This window comes from Montipora foliosa, chromosome 10 (genome assembly GCF_036669935.1).
Source record: "Montipora foliosa isolate CH-2021 chromosome 10, ASM3666993v2, whole genome shotgun sequence".
NCBI classification, from domain to species: Eukaryota; Metazoa; Cnidaria; class Anthozoa; order Scleractinia; family Acroporidae; genus Montipora; species Montipora foliosa.
In genome coordinates this window covers 7,085,116-7,100,115 of record NC_090878.1, presented here as the reverse complement: position 1 = coordinate 7,100,115, position 15,000 = coordinate 7,085,116, and the positions used below count along the sequence as shown (strand labels likewise).

At 36.8% G+C, this 15,000-nt stretch overlaps 1 protein-coding gene across 1 annotated transcript in view; it reads left to right on the top strand.

Annotated features, from left to right (window-relative positions):
- Positions 1-15,000, top strand: part of LOC137974313 (ubiquitin carboxyl-terminal hydrolase 24-like) — a 46,967-nt gene that overhangs the window by 18,123 nt on the left and 13,844 nt on the right. The window contains exons 19-42 of the mRNA XM_068821198.1: positions 41-153; positions 235-301; positions 829-939; positions 1,168-1,266; positions 2,006-2,125; positions 3,144-3,170; positions 3,278-3,322; positions 4,149-4,319; positions 4,860-4,982; positions 5,745-5,839; positions 6,570-6,665; positions 7,137-7,359; positions 7,469-7,693; positions 7,801-7,870; positions 8,455-8,525; positions 9,333-9,387; positions 9,903-10,005; positions 10,832-10,893; positions 11,570-11,662; positions 12,309-12,392; positions 12,618-12,729; positions 13,470-13,614; positions 14,051-14,170; positions 14,252-14,292. Of these exons, the coding sequence (XP_068677299.1) occupies positions 41-153; positions 235-301; positions 829-939; positions 1,168-1,266; positions 2,006-2,125; positions 3,144-3,170; positions 3,278-3,322; positions 4,149-4,319; positions 4,860-4,982; positions 5,745-5,839; positions 6,570-6,665; positions 7,137-7,359; positions 7,469-7,693; positions 7,801-7,870; positions 8,455-8,525; positions 9,333-9,387; positions 9,903-10,005; positions 10,832-10,893; positions 11,570-11,662; positions 12,309-12,392; positions 12,618-12,729; positions 13,470-13,614; positions 14,051-14,170; positions 14,252-14,292 (2,471 nt within the window). The remainder of the gene's footprint in view (positions 1-40; positions 154-234; positions 302-828; positions 940-1,167; positions 1,267-2,005; positions 2,126-3,143; positions 3,171-3,277; positions 3,323-4,148; positions 4,320-4,859; positions 4,983-5,744; positions 5,840-6,569; positions 6,666-7,136; positions 7,360-7,468; positions 7,694-7,800; positions 7,871-8,454; positions 8,526-9,332; positions 9,388-9,902; positions 10,006-10,831; positions 10,894-11,569; positions 11,663-12,308; positions 12,393-12,617; positions 12,730-13,469; positions 13,615-14,050; positions 14,171-14,251; positions 14,293-15,000) is intronic.

Sequence of the window (15,000 nt, the reverse complement as noted above, 5' to 3'; positions counted from 1 at the left end):
AGTTTGTTGTTTTCTCTAAGAGTCCATTCTTCATTTGCAGACAATGATGTCTGGCCTTGGAAACACATCACTGGCTCAAGCAGCCTGCAGTGTGACTACTACGGTCACTGCAGCTCTAACACCTGATGTCATCATACCAAGTGCTCCAGAAAGGTATGATGATTATTTTAATTATTTTTTGATCACATTGTGTATGTACATGTAATGTGACAGTGGTAATGCCTTCTGTTGTAGAGCAAATTACATGCTGAGTATTGAGCGGTTGTTGGTGCTGGTGGAACAGTACATAATAACAGTGGAGGTGAGCTTTCTTGACAAATACTGCAGTATTATTTTGTGTAGTACAGATTTTTTCATAAAAGTGTTTCAGTAATTTTGTTGTATAATAGTGGAGCTCCACATGCATGTGCGGATCACCATTGGTATGAAAATATGGTAACCTATCCGTGCGAGAAATTTTGGTTTTGGTCACTGTACTACCGCACGTCCACCCTTTCATGTATGCCAATGTCACTAGTATCATGTGACCATATCGTGGCTCAAATAATCAATACTTGTGCCAAACATGGCGGCCACACTCCAGCTAGTTTACGACGCACATCTTTGATATTGGACATCCATGTTATGGTCAATTGACAAGGTATCTGCTGACCAGTATCACAGGCTCAAGTTTAGAGCTCATTGAGGTGAGCTTTTGTTAAAAGTTAGCCGCTGACCAGGTACTGGCAATGTTTTGACAAAATTTATGATTAATAACAGGACAGACGCATGAAAAACTGACATCAATTTGTTAAATAGATTCTTTTGGTTGATCTGCATGTATCACAGGATCTTCATGCTGGTCCTCGAACTCTTTTGCCACATGGTGCTTCATTTCATGGATACCCAATCAACATTAATGTCTCATCTGATCTTCCAAGACAGGAGCTTACTTTACAGGTAAACGTATTGTTGTCAAGATCTTTTCTTTGTTTATTGTTCCAGTTTCCCAATGATATGTTGGTACAAATTTCACTTAAAATATTTGATATTTCAATGAGAGTATAAATTATTAAACAAATTGGCTAACCTCTGTGTTTTGCACAATCTACCAGTAGTTATTACTGAGAATTTAAGATAAACAAAAGTTACACAGTATACAACCTTGTAGGTTTGCTTTTTTTTCAGTGTCATTCCAATGAAAGCCTGAAATCTCTTAGACACAGAATAGCAAACCGATTAAACACTACCGCTGAACAGATCCAGCTGTCAACAAGTGAAAAACTGGTATGTTACTGTGGTTTGTCCAAACCAGAGAAAGCAAAAAGCTTGATTTAACGAACAATCTGACTTAGTTTTGTCATGGATTGTATGATAGGGAGATACTCATTGTTTCATGGCCTCAATTAAGGGAAGCAAATAGATTCAACCTGAAGAATTAACCATTTGTAGTGAAATCAAGTGCAGCACCTTTCAGTTTTGTAAAGAGAAATTTTCACTGTGTTGGTTTAGGTTGGATTTCCTGCTCAATAGTGTAGCATTGAGCCATCTGGGGTGATCAGATAAAAATGATCTTTTCTCAACTCTTTTCTTCAAGTTGATGTTCTATTTTAACGTACAATGTACTCGGACTGTGATATGTCGCAAACTCTACTTCTTAAGTACCTATACATAAATGGTGACCAAACCCAATGAAGACTGTAATTCTGACCTGAAGTCTATTTTTATAGTACAATAGGTGGTTGAAGTGATGACGTTTTGTGTTGTCTAGCACTTGATACCAACAAGGTTGGTGCAATGGTAAAACCACTCAACTTTCACCAATCCGGCCTGAGATGTGTAGAATACATGTATGTTGGCGTGCCATAAGTGGGTTGAGGTTGTTGGTTCTCTGATCCTACCTCAAGTGCTGTGATCAACGAGTTACTGTGTAGTATGGTACCCTTTTCACTTTCCTATTAAAAAAGAGAGCAAAGTATTCACTTTTGTACTGAAGAGAACATTGTCCCTTTTAATTCTATGGCAGCTTTTACCATCCAAAGACCAGAAACTACTGTATCAGTTGGAATTTGAAGATGAGCAGATGCTATTTGCAAAGGTGTCTGTTTCTGGGGTGACTTCTGTCCCAACCAAAGAAGAGGCAGAGGTAACTAACAGTAATCATCACATTAATTCAGTAAACATCATGAATTATTATATGGATGGGAGTATTTTACCGGGAACTAAAACACTAGTGGAATCAATATGTTCACTACATCCTGGAACTGAGTGAGATTATTTTTCATTTGTAACTAGGAGTGGTCATCCCCCCTTTTTTGTTTGACTGTATCAGTAGCTGGTATTTGTATCAAAGCCTGCTTCTCTATCTCTACCATGTATATTTATTGTCCGTAATGAAAAGAAAATTAGGCACATGTTAGCTTGAAGACATGAATTTTATGTTCTCGGGCAGGATCAATACCTCACTCATTCGCTGTGCTTACTTGTGAGATCTTGATCTTGCCACTCAAACATAAAATTCATATCTTCTTGCCACTTTGTAATATCCTCTATATATTTAGAAGTCTTTCACTATCAATGTATTATGGCTTACAGTGAGCAAAGAAAGTGGTGTCTGATAACCTGACGCTACTGGATTTTACTGTCAGGCTAGTGAATTCTGTTCTTAACTTGCCTGAGGGGCAAGTGATTTTTTTGGTGGGAATTCAAACTGAAGGAGAACTGTAATCAATCCTGATCATCATAGCTAGTACATGCTAGCTACAGCTTGCCTGAATGGCAAGCTGTAAAACTGACTTTCTTTTCACCCTGGCTTACCTCTGCAGGTGGGTAAATACTGTTTTATCTCTTCTCTTTTAATATGCAAGAACTCTCATCTTGCATCAAAGGAGAAGAGTGTCAAAAGATCCTTCCTCTATAATAATAACCGCACTCCTCTCTAACTACAACAAGAAGTTTGTGCTTCACAAAATTAATATACAATTCCCAAAAATTATTTTCAGTTATTGACTGGATGTGAGGGATGATTGTTAAGTGATAGGAATAATATGGACCTTGAGAATTTCAAAGTTAGGTTGTTACATTTACATATTGTGTTAACTGTGAAATAAACTTAAAAGGTTGTGGCTGAGTCTGTTTTCCAATTATTTTCTTTCATTCTCAAGAGTCAGGAAGCCATGAGAATAGATGAGGTATGAATCAGTTACAAAATTTTGAACATACTATCATTTGTTCAAGTCTTTACTCAATAATGTCCGATCTGTATCAGTTAAAAGCTTAAGACATTCTTGTATTTCAGGCAAGTGCAAGTGGATCAAATCGACAGACATTTGCTTTGGAACAGGTGAGGTTGAATTTGAAAATCCTGTGTAACGATAATTTTTTAAAATTTAAATAGCATAATGAAGGATAAGGTCTCGCTGTGGGCATCACAGAAACTCAACCAATTTGTTTAAAATTAATTATTGGGATATTGAAACAAGGGTAGAATTGTCATGTAAACGAAAGTTCAAAAATTTGTTAAAATAATTCACAAGCAAAACGGCCTATCAAATGCATGTCGTCAATAAAGCGTCACATGCATGAGCCTTAAACCTGATTTAACGCTCATTAGTATAAATACACAGGTGATTATACAAAATCGCACGCTCTCATTGGCTCGCTATCTCGGGTTATCAGCCAATAATCACCTCGACGGACAAAATGGCTGCCAGTAGTTGTTTTGCTACTGCAAGTGAAGATGATTTCGCGTTGAAATGTTTTTTTTTTCTCTTTTTTGAAATAATCACCTGTGTATTTATACTAAAACAATTATTCGCCTCAGGCTCAGTGATTATCGGTGAATATTCACCGATAATCACTTCGCCTTCGGTGAATAATTGTTAATTATTAGAGTTCTTTATATAAAGCATACTAATAAGGCATAGCTTGTTTTTCTTGTATGCTAATGTTCTCCTCCTACAATTTGAACCTTGGACTTTCGAGCGACATGCTCAGCCTTTTTATTGGGTCTAAAAACACTCGGCTACACCGTTTGTGTTTTTATACACGATAAAACACTACTGCTCATTTTTTAAACATCACATAACATGTAATGTTACTGTCATTTGTCACATTGTTCACTTTTCATTAATAATTACCTGATTGAATATTCAAATATTTTACAACAGGAGAAATTGATGCCTGGTGTTATAATGGCTACAGAGTGCAAAGCATTTGATAAGCTATATCAGCTGGCAGAACTAGAAGAACCAAGTATCACAGTGCGAGTACAGAGACTGTTGATGCTGTTACCAACTGACCCTGATGTGCAAGAGGCTCTTGAATCCATTGGACAACAGGTATGAATAAAGAAGTGTCATGCTTGAGTAATAAAAACAGTGACATTATAACACAGTGTAGTTTTTTCATTTTAATATTATTTTAGTATGTAAATTTAACAGTTAATGAAATAAGTATGAAGTCTGTACTGTGAAGAGAAACAAAGTACCGGTAATGATAACTTTAGGAAGGAATTGAACTTAATAGCGAGATTAAAAAGTCAGTTTGAGGCAAAGAGTGATTTCATTGTCAGTGTAACTTTCAAAGAATTATCTCCTGTTTGTCTGTGCAAAAGACAAACTATTCAAAATGCATTTGGAATAATGGCATCAAAAGAATAAGTTAAGTACTTGAAAAATGCGTCAAGTAGAAATGTGGAAATACAGGACATATTTTTTTAGAAGGTACGTAGTTAATTTTTTCACAGATAATTGAATTAGTGCGTTTGGTTTTAAATAACACCTAATTTTAAATTAAGTAGTTCATTTTTTTGTGGTGAATTTGTTACCTTGTTGAGCTTATATATTTTCCTATTTATGTTATTTAATATATTTTTTCAGTTTTCTATCAGCTGTTCTCCAGGGAGTGTGGATGACAGATTGTTATCAACAGCAAATCTGCAAAATATGTTCAAATGTATCACACCTGGCATGTCACCATTCAGAATACTCTATAACCTTGAGGTAATAAAAAAATGATTCCATTTGATCATAAAAAGGAAAGGAAAGGAAAGGAACTTTATTTAAGTGTCTAATCTTCTGGCGCCGTAGAGCACTAATCGGGGACACTGTAAATTGAAATTAACAAGTTAACGCAAATCAAATCAAATTTTGGTTTTTTTGAGGAGAGGGGAAAACTGCAGTACCTGGAAAACCTCTCGGTGCAGAGTAGAGAAGCAACAAACTCCACTCGCATATGCATCTGTGTCTGGGAAATGAACCCTAGCCACATTGGTGGGAGGTGAGTGCTCTCACCACTGTGCCATCCCTTCACTATTGACTCACTTATCAGAGATTCTTGGAAGGAAATCCATGGCAAGAGTTCTGTAATGCGTTAGTCAGTTGTGATATTTCTTCCCATGATACCAATGTTGATGTTGAACATGAGAATAAGTTGATATCATAATGGCTTATTGGTAGACAATCTCACTGCCAGCTTGTCATTCTGAAGCCTAAACTTGCTGCATGGCCGCTTCCTGAGGTATAACATTATTGAGAGCCTTGGACCTTGTTCACCCAAATGGATTGCTACCATTCAGAACATGTACTGTAATGTGTGGAAGCAAAGCATTCATGAAAAACAAACCATCCTTGCTTCAGTAGCATAAGATATAGGCTTTGTTAAAAGGAAATAAATTTCTTGAAATAAGTGTGAGCTATTTGTTTTCTAGTATTGTGTCATCATAAATGTATCTTTAAATCCCCAATGAGTTTAATTTGTGGCAGGTTTTGAGCAGTAAGTTGATGCCAACACAAAACAGAGACGGAGGAGCCAATGCAAGGATGTTCAAAGAGAACTTTTTGACAGCTGGGGGACTCGGGTTAGTCAATGTTGTGAGCTGCAAACAGACCTGTGTAACAAGCCCTGCTCTAATCTGAAAGGAATGTTAATTAAACTGAAGGTTATTTTGGCAATGAACTTCATTTCATTAAAGAAAATGATAAAAAATTGTATCCTTCAGTGTTACTTCCACCTGTACAAAGGATGTGCATTATATATACCATTCAATAAATAATATTAGTTGTGACATGTGACTGTTTACTTTGGTGTTTGTGAAATTCATCAGCAAATAAAAGATTGATTGTACTACAAATAGAACTGAAAGTACAAGTCAATGTGCAATTTTTGTCTAGTGCAGGTACTCAAAACTGGAATCTTATTAGACTTAACAGAGCACTTGTTGGATATCAAATTGAGCTTGCATCAAAGTATACTTCAGGGGCCCGTTTGTTCAAAAGCTGATTAACACTAATCCCAGATTTAAAATTAATTAACGAGTTTATTCCACTACTCCCAAATGCTGTTCAACGCTGATCTTTGGCAAAACTTTACATTAGAAGAAGTCAATCATAAGCAAAAGAAACTTTCACTAGAAAGTTGAAAATATAAACAAAAGTTTATGCTAATTTTGGATTGAGTTTATTGGCTTTCGAACTACTGGGCCCTAGACATAAGTGTTGCAGTGACACTTCTACAGTGTACCCCAGTCTAAAGGTCTCGATTGCAGACACTTTCAGAAGCTACAGTTATGATGCTATTTATTTAAACAGTGTTGTTGTGAATATCCTGCAAAAAGACATGTTCCCCCAAGATGTTGACACTGAAATTCGCAGAGGATGCTATGCCATCTGTCTTCAGTTGGCAAGGTAAAGTTTTAAACGGAAAGTCGTATTGTTGGGGAATTCTTGTGTTTTTAATTGAGGTGGTAAAGAGACATATTTAATAACCAAATTAACCCATTGACTCCCAGGGGCTCCCCATTGACAAGTAAAATGGTCTGGTGTTAGACAGTCTGGCCGGTTTGGACGTCAATGGGTTAAAATTAAACATATTCAAAAGCTAATGTTCAATGTAGACAATTTTTAACAAAATGGACTTTTAAATATTACTGTAATAATTATTAAATGTTGCATTGCTGCATTCTTTTGCTCTTAATCAAAGAATTACTTCTAACAAGGACCTTTACTGAGATTAACAAGTGAAACATAAAAATTGAAGTTACACACATCATTGCAGTTTGTAGTTTTTTAATTCTCTGCTCTTCTATGTTTTGAAGAGCATGAAAAGCAAAATGGAGAGACAGACAAGGATCAGCAGTGCCTCCTCTCTTTTTTCAGGTTTTTACTGTGTGGACAATCATCAGAAAATTCCTTCACAACCCCCTCATCTCCACCTTACAGAGAACCTGCAACAATTGCAGCGTCACCAGTAGCCATGGCAACAGGGACAATGGATGTAGACCTTAATGACTCTCTCAACAACTCAGCAGTGGAAGCTAAACGACCACGCTCAAGTAGCATGATCGATGATGTACATCCCTCTGTGAGAGTAGCTATAGAGGTAGGTATATGACTAGCATAAGTTAATTTAATTCATATGCTTTAAATTACTACAGTAAGCCAAACAACTCATTGTCTTTGATCTACCACTTTCTTTGTTTCATTTGTAGACAATGGGGCGAGATGATTTTGCAGAAACCATTGCATGTTTCATGCGTGTCGCCTGGGCTGCAGCTGCTGGGAGAATAAACCTTGCTGGGGGTAGACAGAGGCTGTCTAGTCAGAGTTCTGATGATGATGGAAGCACCTTGGGAGGGGGAGGTAGTGACACAGAGTCTGTTAAATCCTTCAAATCAAGTGTATCCAATGGCAACCCATCAGAAGTGACAAACAAGGTAGGAGAATGGAGGCTTCATGTAGAGTTTGTTTCTAGAACTTACAATGAATATGTACTGTGAAGAGGTAGACTTTATCCAACTAAAATTGTGGTTTCCTTCTGTAGGATGTGATGATAGTTGGTGAGGCACTTCAACTGCTCGTCCTTTGTTTGCAACTTAGAACACAACTGATGGGTAGGCAAATGCTGTACTGGTTATTTCATGATTGTTTTATGAGTGACTTTCAGTGCTGCTCAAGAGTACAGGTCTCTGCCATCACACAAGAGGTACATGTACCACCGAAATAACACAGTTCCTATTTAGGTTCATGATGGCCTTAAAGGGACCAAAATGTGGCATGAAAACAATACACACATGCAGTACACTTTCTTTTCTTTATCTCTACCCCAAATAAATTGGTTAACATAGTTTTTTTTTTCTCTTTATCATCTCTTGCACTATGCACAGGAAACATGACCACAAATTTTTCCTCTGCTTGGCTGATGGATTGATCCACTGAGTTGTTGAATGTCACACCAACAAACTGAAGTTCTGTAGCTCAAATTTAAAAATGGTTTATGGATTGATCAACTGAATTTATTTCGTGATTGCTTTATTGATCTACCGATAAAACAATGAACTTCATTCAAGTTTCATATTTGCACTAATATTATTGGTGACACTATAAAGAAAAAAAATTGGAGAATTTAGAGAAAATACACATGTGGCCATAGGGTGAGGACCAAAACAGATCTTGGTTTATCTTTTGTTCCTCCTAGGAGTATTTTATTACCTCCCAAATGTGAATGACTTCATTGTGGAAGTTCTTATAGGTTCTTGGAATTCTCAGGTAAAGATTTTGCTCTGTTATCTAACATACCACTTGAATAATAAGTTAGTTGGGTGGCTGGACCATTAAGCTACAGGTTACAGTATAGGTTACAGTTGCCACTAGTCTAGTTACCCAGTTTGCACTAGTCTCTCGTAGCTTTGTGAGGAGGCAGTGTGGCCCAGTGGTTAGGGTGCTTGCCTTGAGATCTGGATCAGAGATCAGGTTCAAGACCCATTCTGTCCACTGGTAAGGAAAGGAAAGGAACTTTAAATTATTCAAGTGTCTAGTCGTTCTAGCGCTGGAGCACTAATTGGGGACACTGTAAACTGAAATTAACAATTAGCACAAATAAAATCAAATGTTGGTTTTTGAGGAGAGGGGAAACCAGAGTAACTGGAGAAAACCTCTCGGTGCAAAGTCAACCCACATATGACGCCGGATGTGGGAATCTAACCTGGGCCACATTGGTGGGAGGCGTGTGCTCTCACCACTGCGGCATCCCTGCACCACAAATTTGATCCTGGTAGTTCCTGGTTCAACTTCTCGGGCTGCACCTGTAAATAGCAACCTGTTTTGCCTCCAGCCAGTTGGGATTCTGTCTGGCTGGGATTGGCTGGTTCAGGCATCAAGGGGTTAATAGTGGTAGAGCATGCCAACTTGTAAATTGGTCACATGTTCAACTCCTGTTAGGAGGAGGTCAACTTCATTGAAACCATTATTCTCTTGTGAGACATCAAAGTTAAGTAATATTTGAATGGTATCTTTTTGTGTTTTGTTTACTTACACCTTTAAACGATTTGATGATCCATGTACATCTGTTTTTAGGTGCGGTCAACTGCATTAGAGCAACTTTTAATTCTCAGTCAAACTCCAGTTGGAGGTTTGTTTGTTGTCCTCTTGACTTCAGTAGCAATGTTGTACTTCATTGTTTTTTGTACACAATAGAATGTGGCCTTACAATAATAATGTTATTCTATTCAGTGTTTGTTAACTAAGGAATGGTTGATGGATTGATCAACTCTATTTATTTCCTGATTGCTGCACATTGTTGTACTGATGAATTGTCTGCTCATTATAATAACGACTTGGAAGATGAAGTTAAAGATATGATATGATATGAGTGTTTTGCTTGTTCTCATGCAAGTCATTAGGTTCAGAGATCCCTAACCAACGAGACAATCCTCAGCTGAATCAGTACTTCACTGTACACCCTAAACAAGTTTAGGGCTGGCTATATTCCAGGAACTAGTTTTCTGGTATAGTTCTTCATTCTCCTCTTCATTAGAAAATCGTCAAAACAAAAGCGAGATGTTAGATGGCTCAAATGAGATTCAATTAGGGAATAACACAATAAAATATAATCATTTTAATCTACATTCTTTCTCTTTATTTCAGACCACAAACTTCAGACACCGAATCATTTTCTTTTGAGTGTTGTACTTAATGCACCACTACCATTGTGGACTCCAACTGTTTTCGTCAGAGGAAAGAACCACAGGTAAATCTTCCCAGTAATTGTGAAAGAATTTAGTAGAAGCAATTCAAACAAAGATCTTTGGACACTCTCCAAGCATCAGTATCATGTCAGTGAGTTTGAGTCTTAAAATAACAAATAGAACAGATCGTCAAGTTAAAAAGCTGTAACAAGATGCGTGTACTGAGTTTCAGTTAAGGTGATTCCTGATCAGTATTGCAATGTGCATCCTGTACTGTGCACACATGTATGGTGTGTCAATGTTTATAAATTGGATCAAATTTGCAATAATATTATTGTAAGTATGGCGTAAGTCTATCATGCACGCTAAAACATTTCTCAAAACATGTGACAGTAGTTGTGAATGACCCATAATTCTTTGCGAATAAGCGCGCTCATTCCAAGAACATTGCAAATTTTGTTGTTTCAAACAACGATAGTCGAGATAGACAGGTACAATGGTGTTTTACTCTTAAATGAGCATGGTGACCTATATTTTTTTATTCCATAATTTTGGTGTACAAATTATCCTCTTTAAAACAAAAAAACATACACAAAACCCCTTACCCAGGGATGTCAATTATGATCTTGAAAACAACGACTCAAGAAACGTTTTGAGTTGACGTTGTTTTAAGTTGAGTTATTTTTCCATGACAAAAACAGACAGACAAATTGATTTTTGATCTTGTGGGACCAAGCGAGAAGTCCCAAGCGGGCAGCATAGTGCTGTCTTGCCCACTTGGGTAGCCAATCACAGCCCGGGATTTGGTTCATATCTTGCCCGGTCATGGAGCTAGTCATATAATAACAGTATTTACAGAAAATATTATGATGACGTTTTGTCCTTTAGATTGCAGCGGAATTGTAGCCAGTTCTTTGATCTCCTGTGTCGCCTGTTAGAGTACTTGACAGGTATTGATTCCCCTAGATTTAATGAGTTTTATGCTAATTTCCTGGTAATGTAATAATACATGTAATTTCCTTGTTATTACTATCATGGTCACAAACAGGTCAGGCTCAAACTGTTGAAGTTCACTCACAAGCTTTTGAAACACTCCACTACCTTCTGAAATAAATGCTAAAATAACAAGAGATTGTCATCCTCATCTTGAGTTGCTTTTTCTGTGAATTCTGTTTCAAGTTCAAGTTTATTAAAGGCTCAAGAGCATAATATTATACAAAGTAAACTAAGCACTGCTTGCAGTTCGCTACAGCTATTCGAGGAGAGCAGTGTTTTTTATGCATGACAAATCGCAGCAATTCAACCGTATGCATGTAGAATGAAAAACTACAATGTAAGTTTCAATAACTAACAGGTAAAGCAAGAGAAACGAAAATACAATGACAAAACTAAGACGTATTGTGTACAATCAAAGTAATTAAGCAATTAGTGGAAGATACTTTGCCAGTTATTCAACATTAATTTTAGAGTTTGAAAAAAGGAAAATAATGAGAAATTATATTACTTTGAATACTTAAGTTAAGCAAACATAGCCATAGCCATGTTTGTATGATTAGAGGCATGAGAGAACTCAAATTACATTGAAAATTATTCCAGCTACTAGTGCTTTTTAAATTCCTGCTTCAGGGCAAGAACAGAAGCTTATGAAGATAGACCCTACCAAGATGATCAAAAGTGAAATAAGCTGGCTCCTTAACTTTGAATGTGGAACTAATCTAGGTGATGAAAACACATTTTAGTGAATTAGACTGACCTCTTTAATACTAACCGAGTGTGAGGGCTGTACTAGGGAAATATTGGCTCAAGGTAATGGTAGCGTGGACCAAGCATGACGAGGTTCATGCAAACATGACTGAGGGCCAATATTCCCCAGTACCGTCTGAAGCAAGTGAGGTTAGTAAAGTATATTACATGTATATGGCATCGTGTCTTTAAGCAATCAGACATCTCTCTGCTTGGTGAGTGTTCGTAATTTTGGTCTTCCATCAGTGAACCTTGAACAGTAACCTTTAACATGTAAAACTACATTTAAATTCTGCTTGCTATAATTGTACCGTTGTGATGAAAAAAGTTGAATTCTGCTTTTTAAAAACTTTTTTGTGTTTTGCTCAACTGAGAGAAAAAATATGGAAATGGACTGTTTCCATGGTAGTGGGCTGTACTGTAAAATCCCGACCAAAACCAGTCAATCAGAGTGCTCTATTTAGCCTGAGAATTTCTGCCATATATTTATAATGTTATTTAATGATTACACTATGAACCTGTGCAAATTCAGGCAGGAGCTTTTTTTCCTTATTAGTTTAACAAGACATGATGTACATGATTGTGTTTGATTGCCCAATAAACTGTTTATTCATCTTTACAGAAAACGAAGCTCCCTTACTAGCAGGACACTTAAAACTTACGAAAACACTCTTTACATGTGAGGGAGTGGACAAGAGAAGTCTAGGTGGGCAAAGAGGACGAATTTTAAAGTTGGCCTTTTAAATCTATCTTTGTCACTCACTGTTGGTCTATTTCTCCATGTCTGTCTGTCTGGCCCCATGTAGTTGTTCAAACGAGGGATAGTGCTATCCACTGGATATGTCAACCTGGTTGCAATGCGAACCTTAACTTTCATTATCAGAAGACTTAAAACTAACACGTGCATTTAATCATTTTCAACTTTTTATAGGGGAGAGGTTGATTAAAGACATTTTAAATGATTTTCTCTTTCCTGCATCAAAACTCATCTTTGACACCAGAAGCACTCCAACCAAAGAAACTGTTGTAGATGTACATCCCAAGTAAGCAATTCACAATATTGGAATAATAATTATTATTATTAGTTAGGTTATGCTTTGTCTTAATACACTTAATGTTTCAATTCTGTAATTGGAATGATTTCAGATATGAACATCGCTCTATCCAGTCAATTTAAACTGTATCGTGCCTAAGATTAAAGATTGATTGTTTCAGAATGAAAAATACATGTGCCTTTAACACTGTTTCTGGGTGGTCATTCTTATGAGCTATAAATGAATTTCACAAATTTAAGTTGTCACGGATTACAGAAAATCATAGTTTGCTAAGTCTACATGTATGTTGTCCAATAATTTTCCTGTTACAAAATGATGCAGCCGCTGTGATTCAGTTCATGGCAAGGAAACCTGGTGGTGTAAATGCTTTAAGCTGGAGAGTGAAGCTTTGGTGGTTTTTGCACCCCTAGAGGATTGTACTTTGCATTCAGAAATTAATTTTCAGTGCAGTAACAAGGTTAAACTAAAGATTTTTTTAAAATCTCACTTCTTAATTTTGCTAAGAAGAACAGGTGATTTGTCTGTTCACTTCTGTCCCACATTCTGATTAAGCTGAACCATGCTTTGCAAACAGCCGACTCCTTGCCTCATCTGAGTGTGTCTAGTGTTCAAATAGCTTTCTTACCAACAAAACTGTACCATAAACTTTAAGCTTAATGTACCACTATGTAGAGACAATTTTCAAAGGTTTACTTTTTATGGTTAACATTAATTTTTTGTTGTTGTAGGTGTTTAGCAAGGGAATGTCAAGTAGCTGCCCATGAACTTCTGGTAGAATTGGCTGATGGTTGTGCAGAAAATTTAGTTTATATTGTGTCACAGTTGATCAGTATGCATCACATAGGAGATCCTGCTACTCTCAAGGAATGGGAGGTACGTCTACATGACTGTATATAACATAGCGTTTACAAGTGACTAGTAAATCCCCCAAAATGCTTAAACTGAACCTACAAACATGCAAATGGTGAACTTTGATCTGGCGAAAATCTTTGGAAGTTCTTACAAATAATAATAATTAGTCAGCAGCCTTTAAGATAAAGCTGATTCAAAAACTTTGAGACCCTTCATTTTCCATAGTTTTCTAACTTAAATTAAAGATATGCAAATTCCTTGTAAAAAGATAATTAACCTCCTTTTCATACAAGATTTTGAAAACTCTTGTCTTATCTAGTGGATATTTAATCCAGGTATAGTCAGCCTTACTAAGGTGAAAAACTGATCCCATTTAGGGTAAGCGTTGTGAGGCATTGTATAAACAGCTGTCTCTGTCATGTTATAACCACGAACTTGTCATTAATCTGTTTTGTAGTTCCAGCCCCCAGTGGCTCCACGAGCACAGTGTGGATTTGTGGGCCTTAAGAATGCTGGTGCCACTTGTTACATGAACTCGGTTTTGCAGCAGCTTTACATGCAACCTTCTCTAAGAGAGGTTAGTAAATAAATCATCAGTAAAACGTTGCATAGATGTAGCAATTAAAGCATTGACAAACTGGCTTCTCCTTTATTTCAGGCTATTTTATCATTTGATGATTCTCATCCTGACAAAGAAAGGTAAGATTTGTCATTACTCCTGATCTGAAGGTTTTCCAACTGTTTTCAGCTTAAAACCGGCAGCCATAAATTTGGAATAATCCTTATCTATAGCCTTAGAACTGTGTATCGCCTAGAAGAGGAAAGATGGCAGCTGAAGTCTCCTCCCTCAAAAATGAAAGTATTCTCTATCCATGCCTTTTCAACTGTTTAATCAATTCTGCTGGTTGAAGAAGATTTAACCAATCTGGAAACTGAGAGCATTTATTTGCCAAGGGAATCAAAGTCACACACAAAATGCTGGGGGGAGGGGGGGAGGGGGTTTCTAGAACCACGATAATTTATTTTATCCTGATTTTTGTGTAATTAAGCAGGGTCAGCCCCAGTTCCCATTTATACAAATGCGTGAAGAAAGAGAGAAAGAGAGAGAGTGAAGAGAAACATTACTTGTCTAAGCCAACAGAGCTAGGTCCCCACCCAGTGACCGTGTGGTTAAGAGTATGGCACCCCTCACAAGTCAAATTGAAAGCAAAATTCTAGCCAACCTAAAATGGTTGATCCCAATACAAATTCTGCTTGTCCAATCTTGTCCTAATGCTAATGTTTTTTCAGCATCAATTTACTTGAAGTTAGATATTATTTATTAGCAATAAATTAAAATGATTTTTTTTGCAATAAATATTGACGATTTATTTATTTCCTAGATACCATTTAGCTATTTTTTTGGTT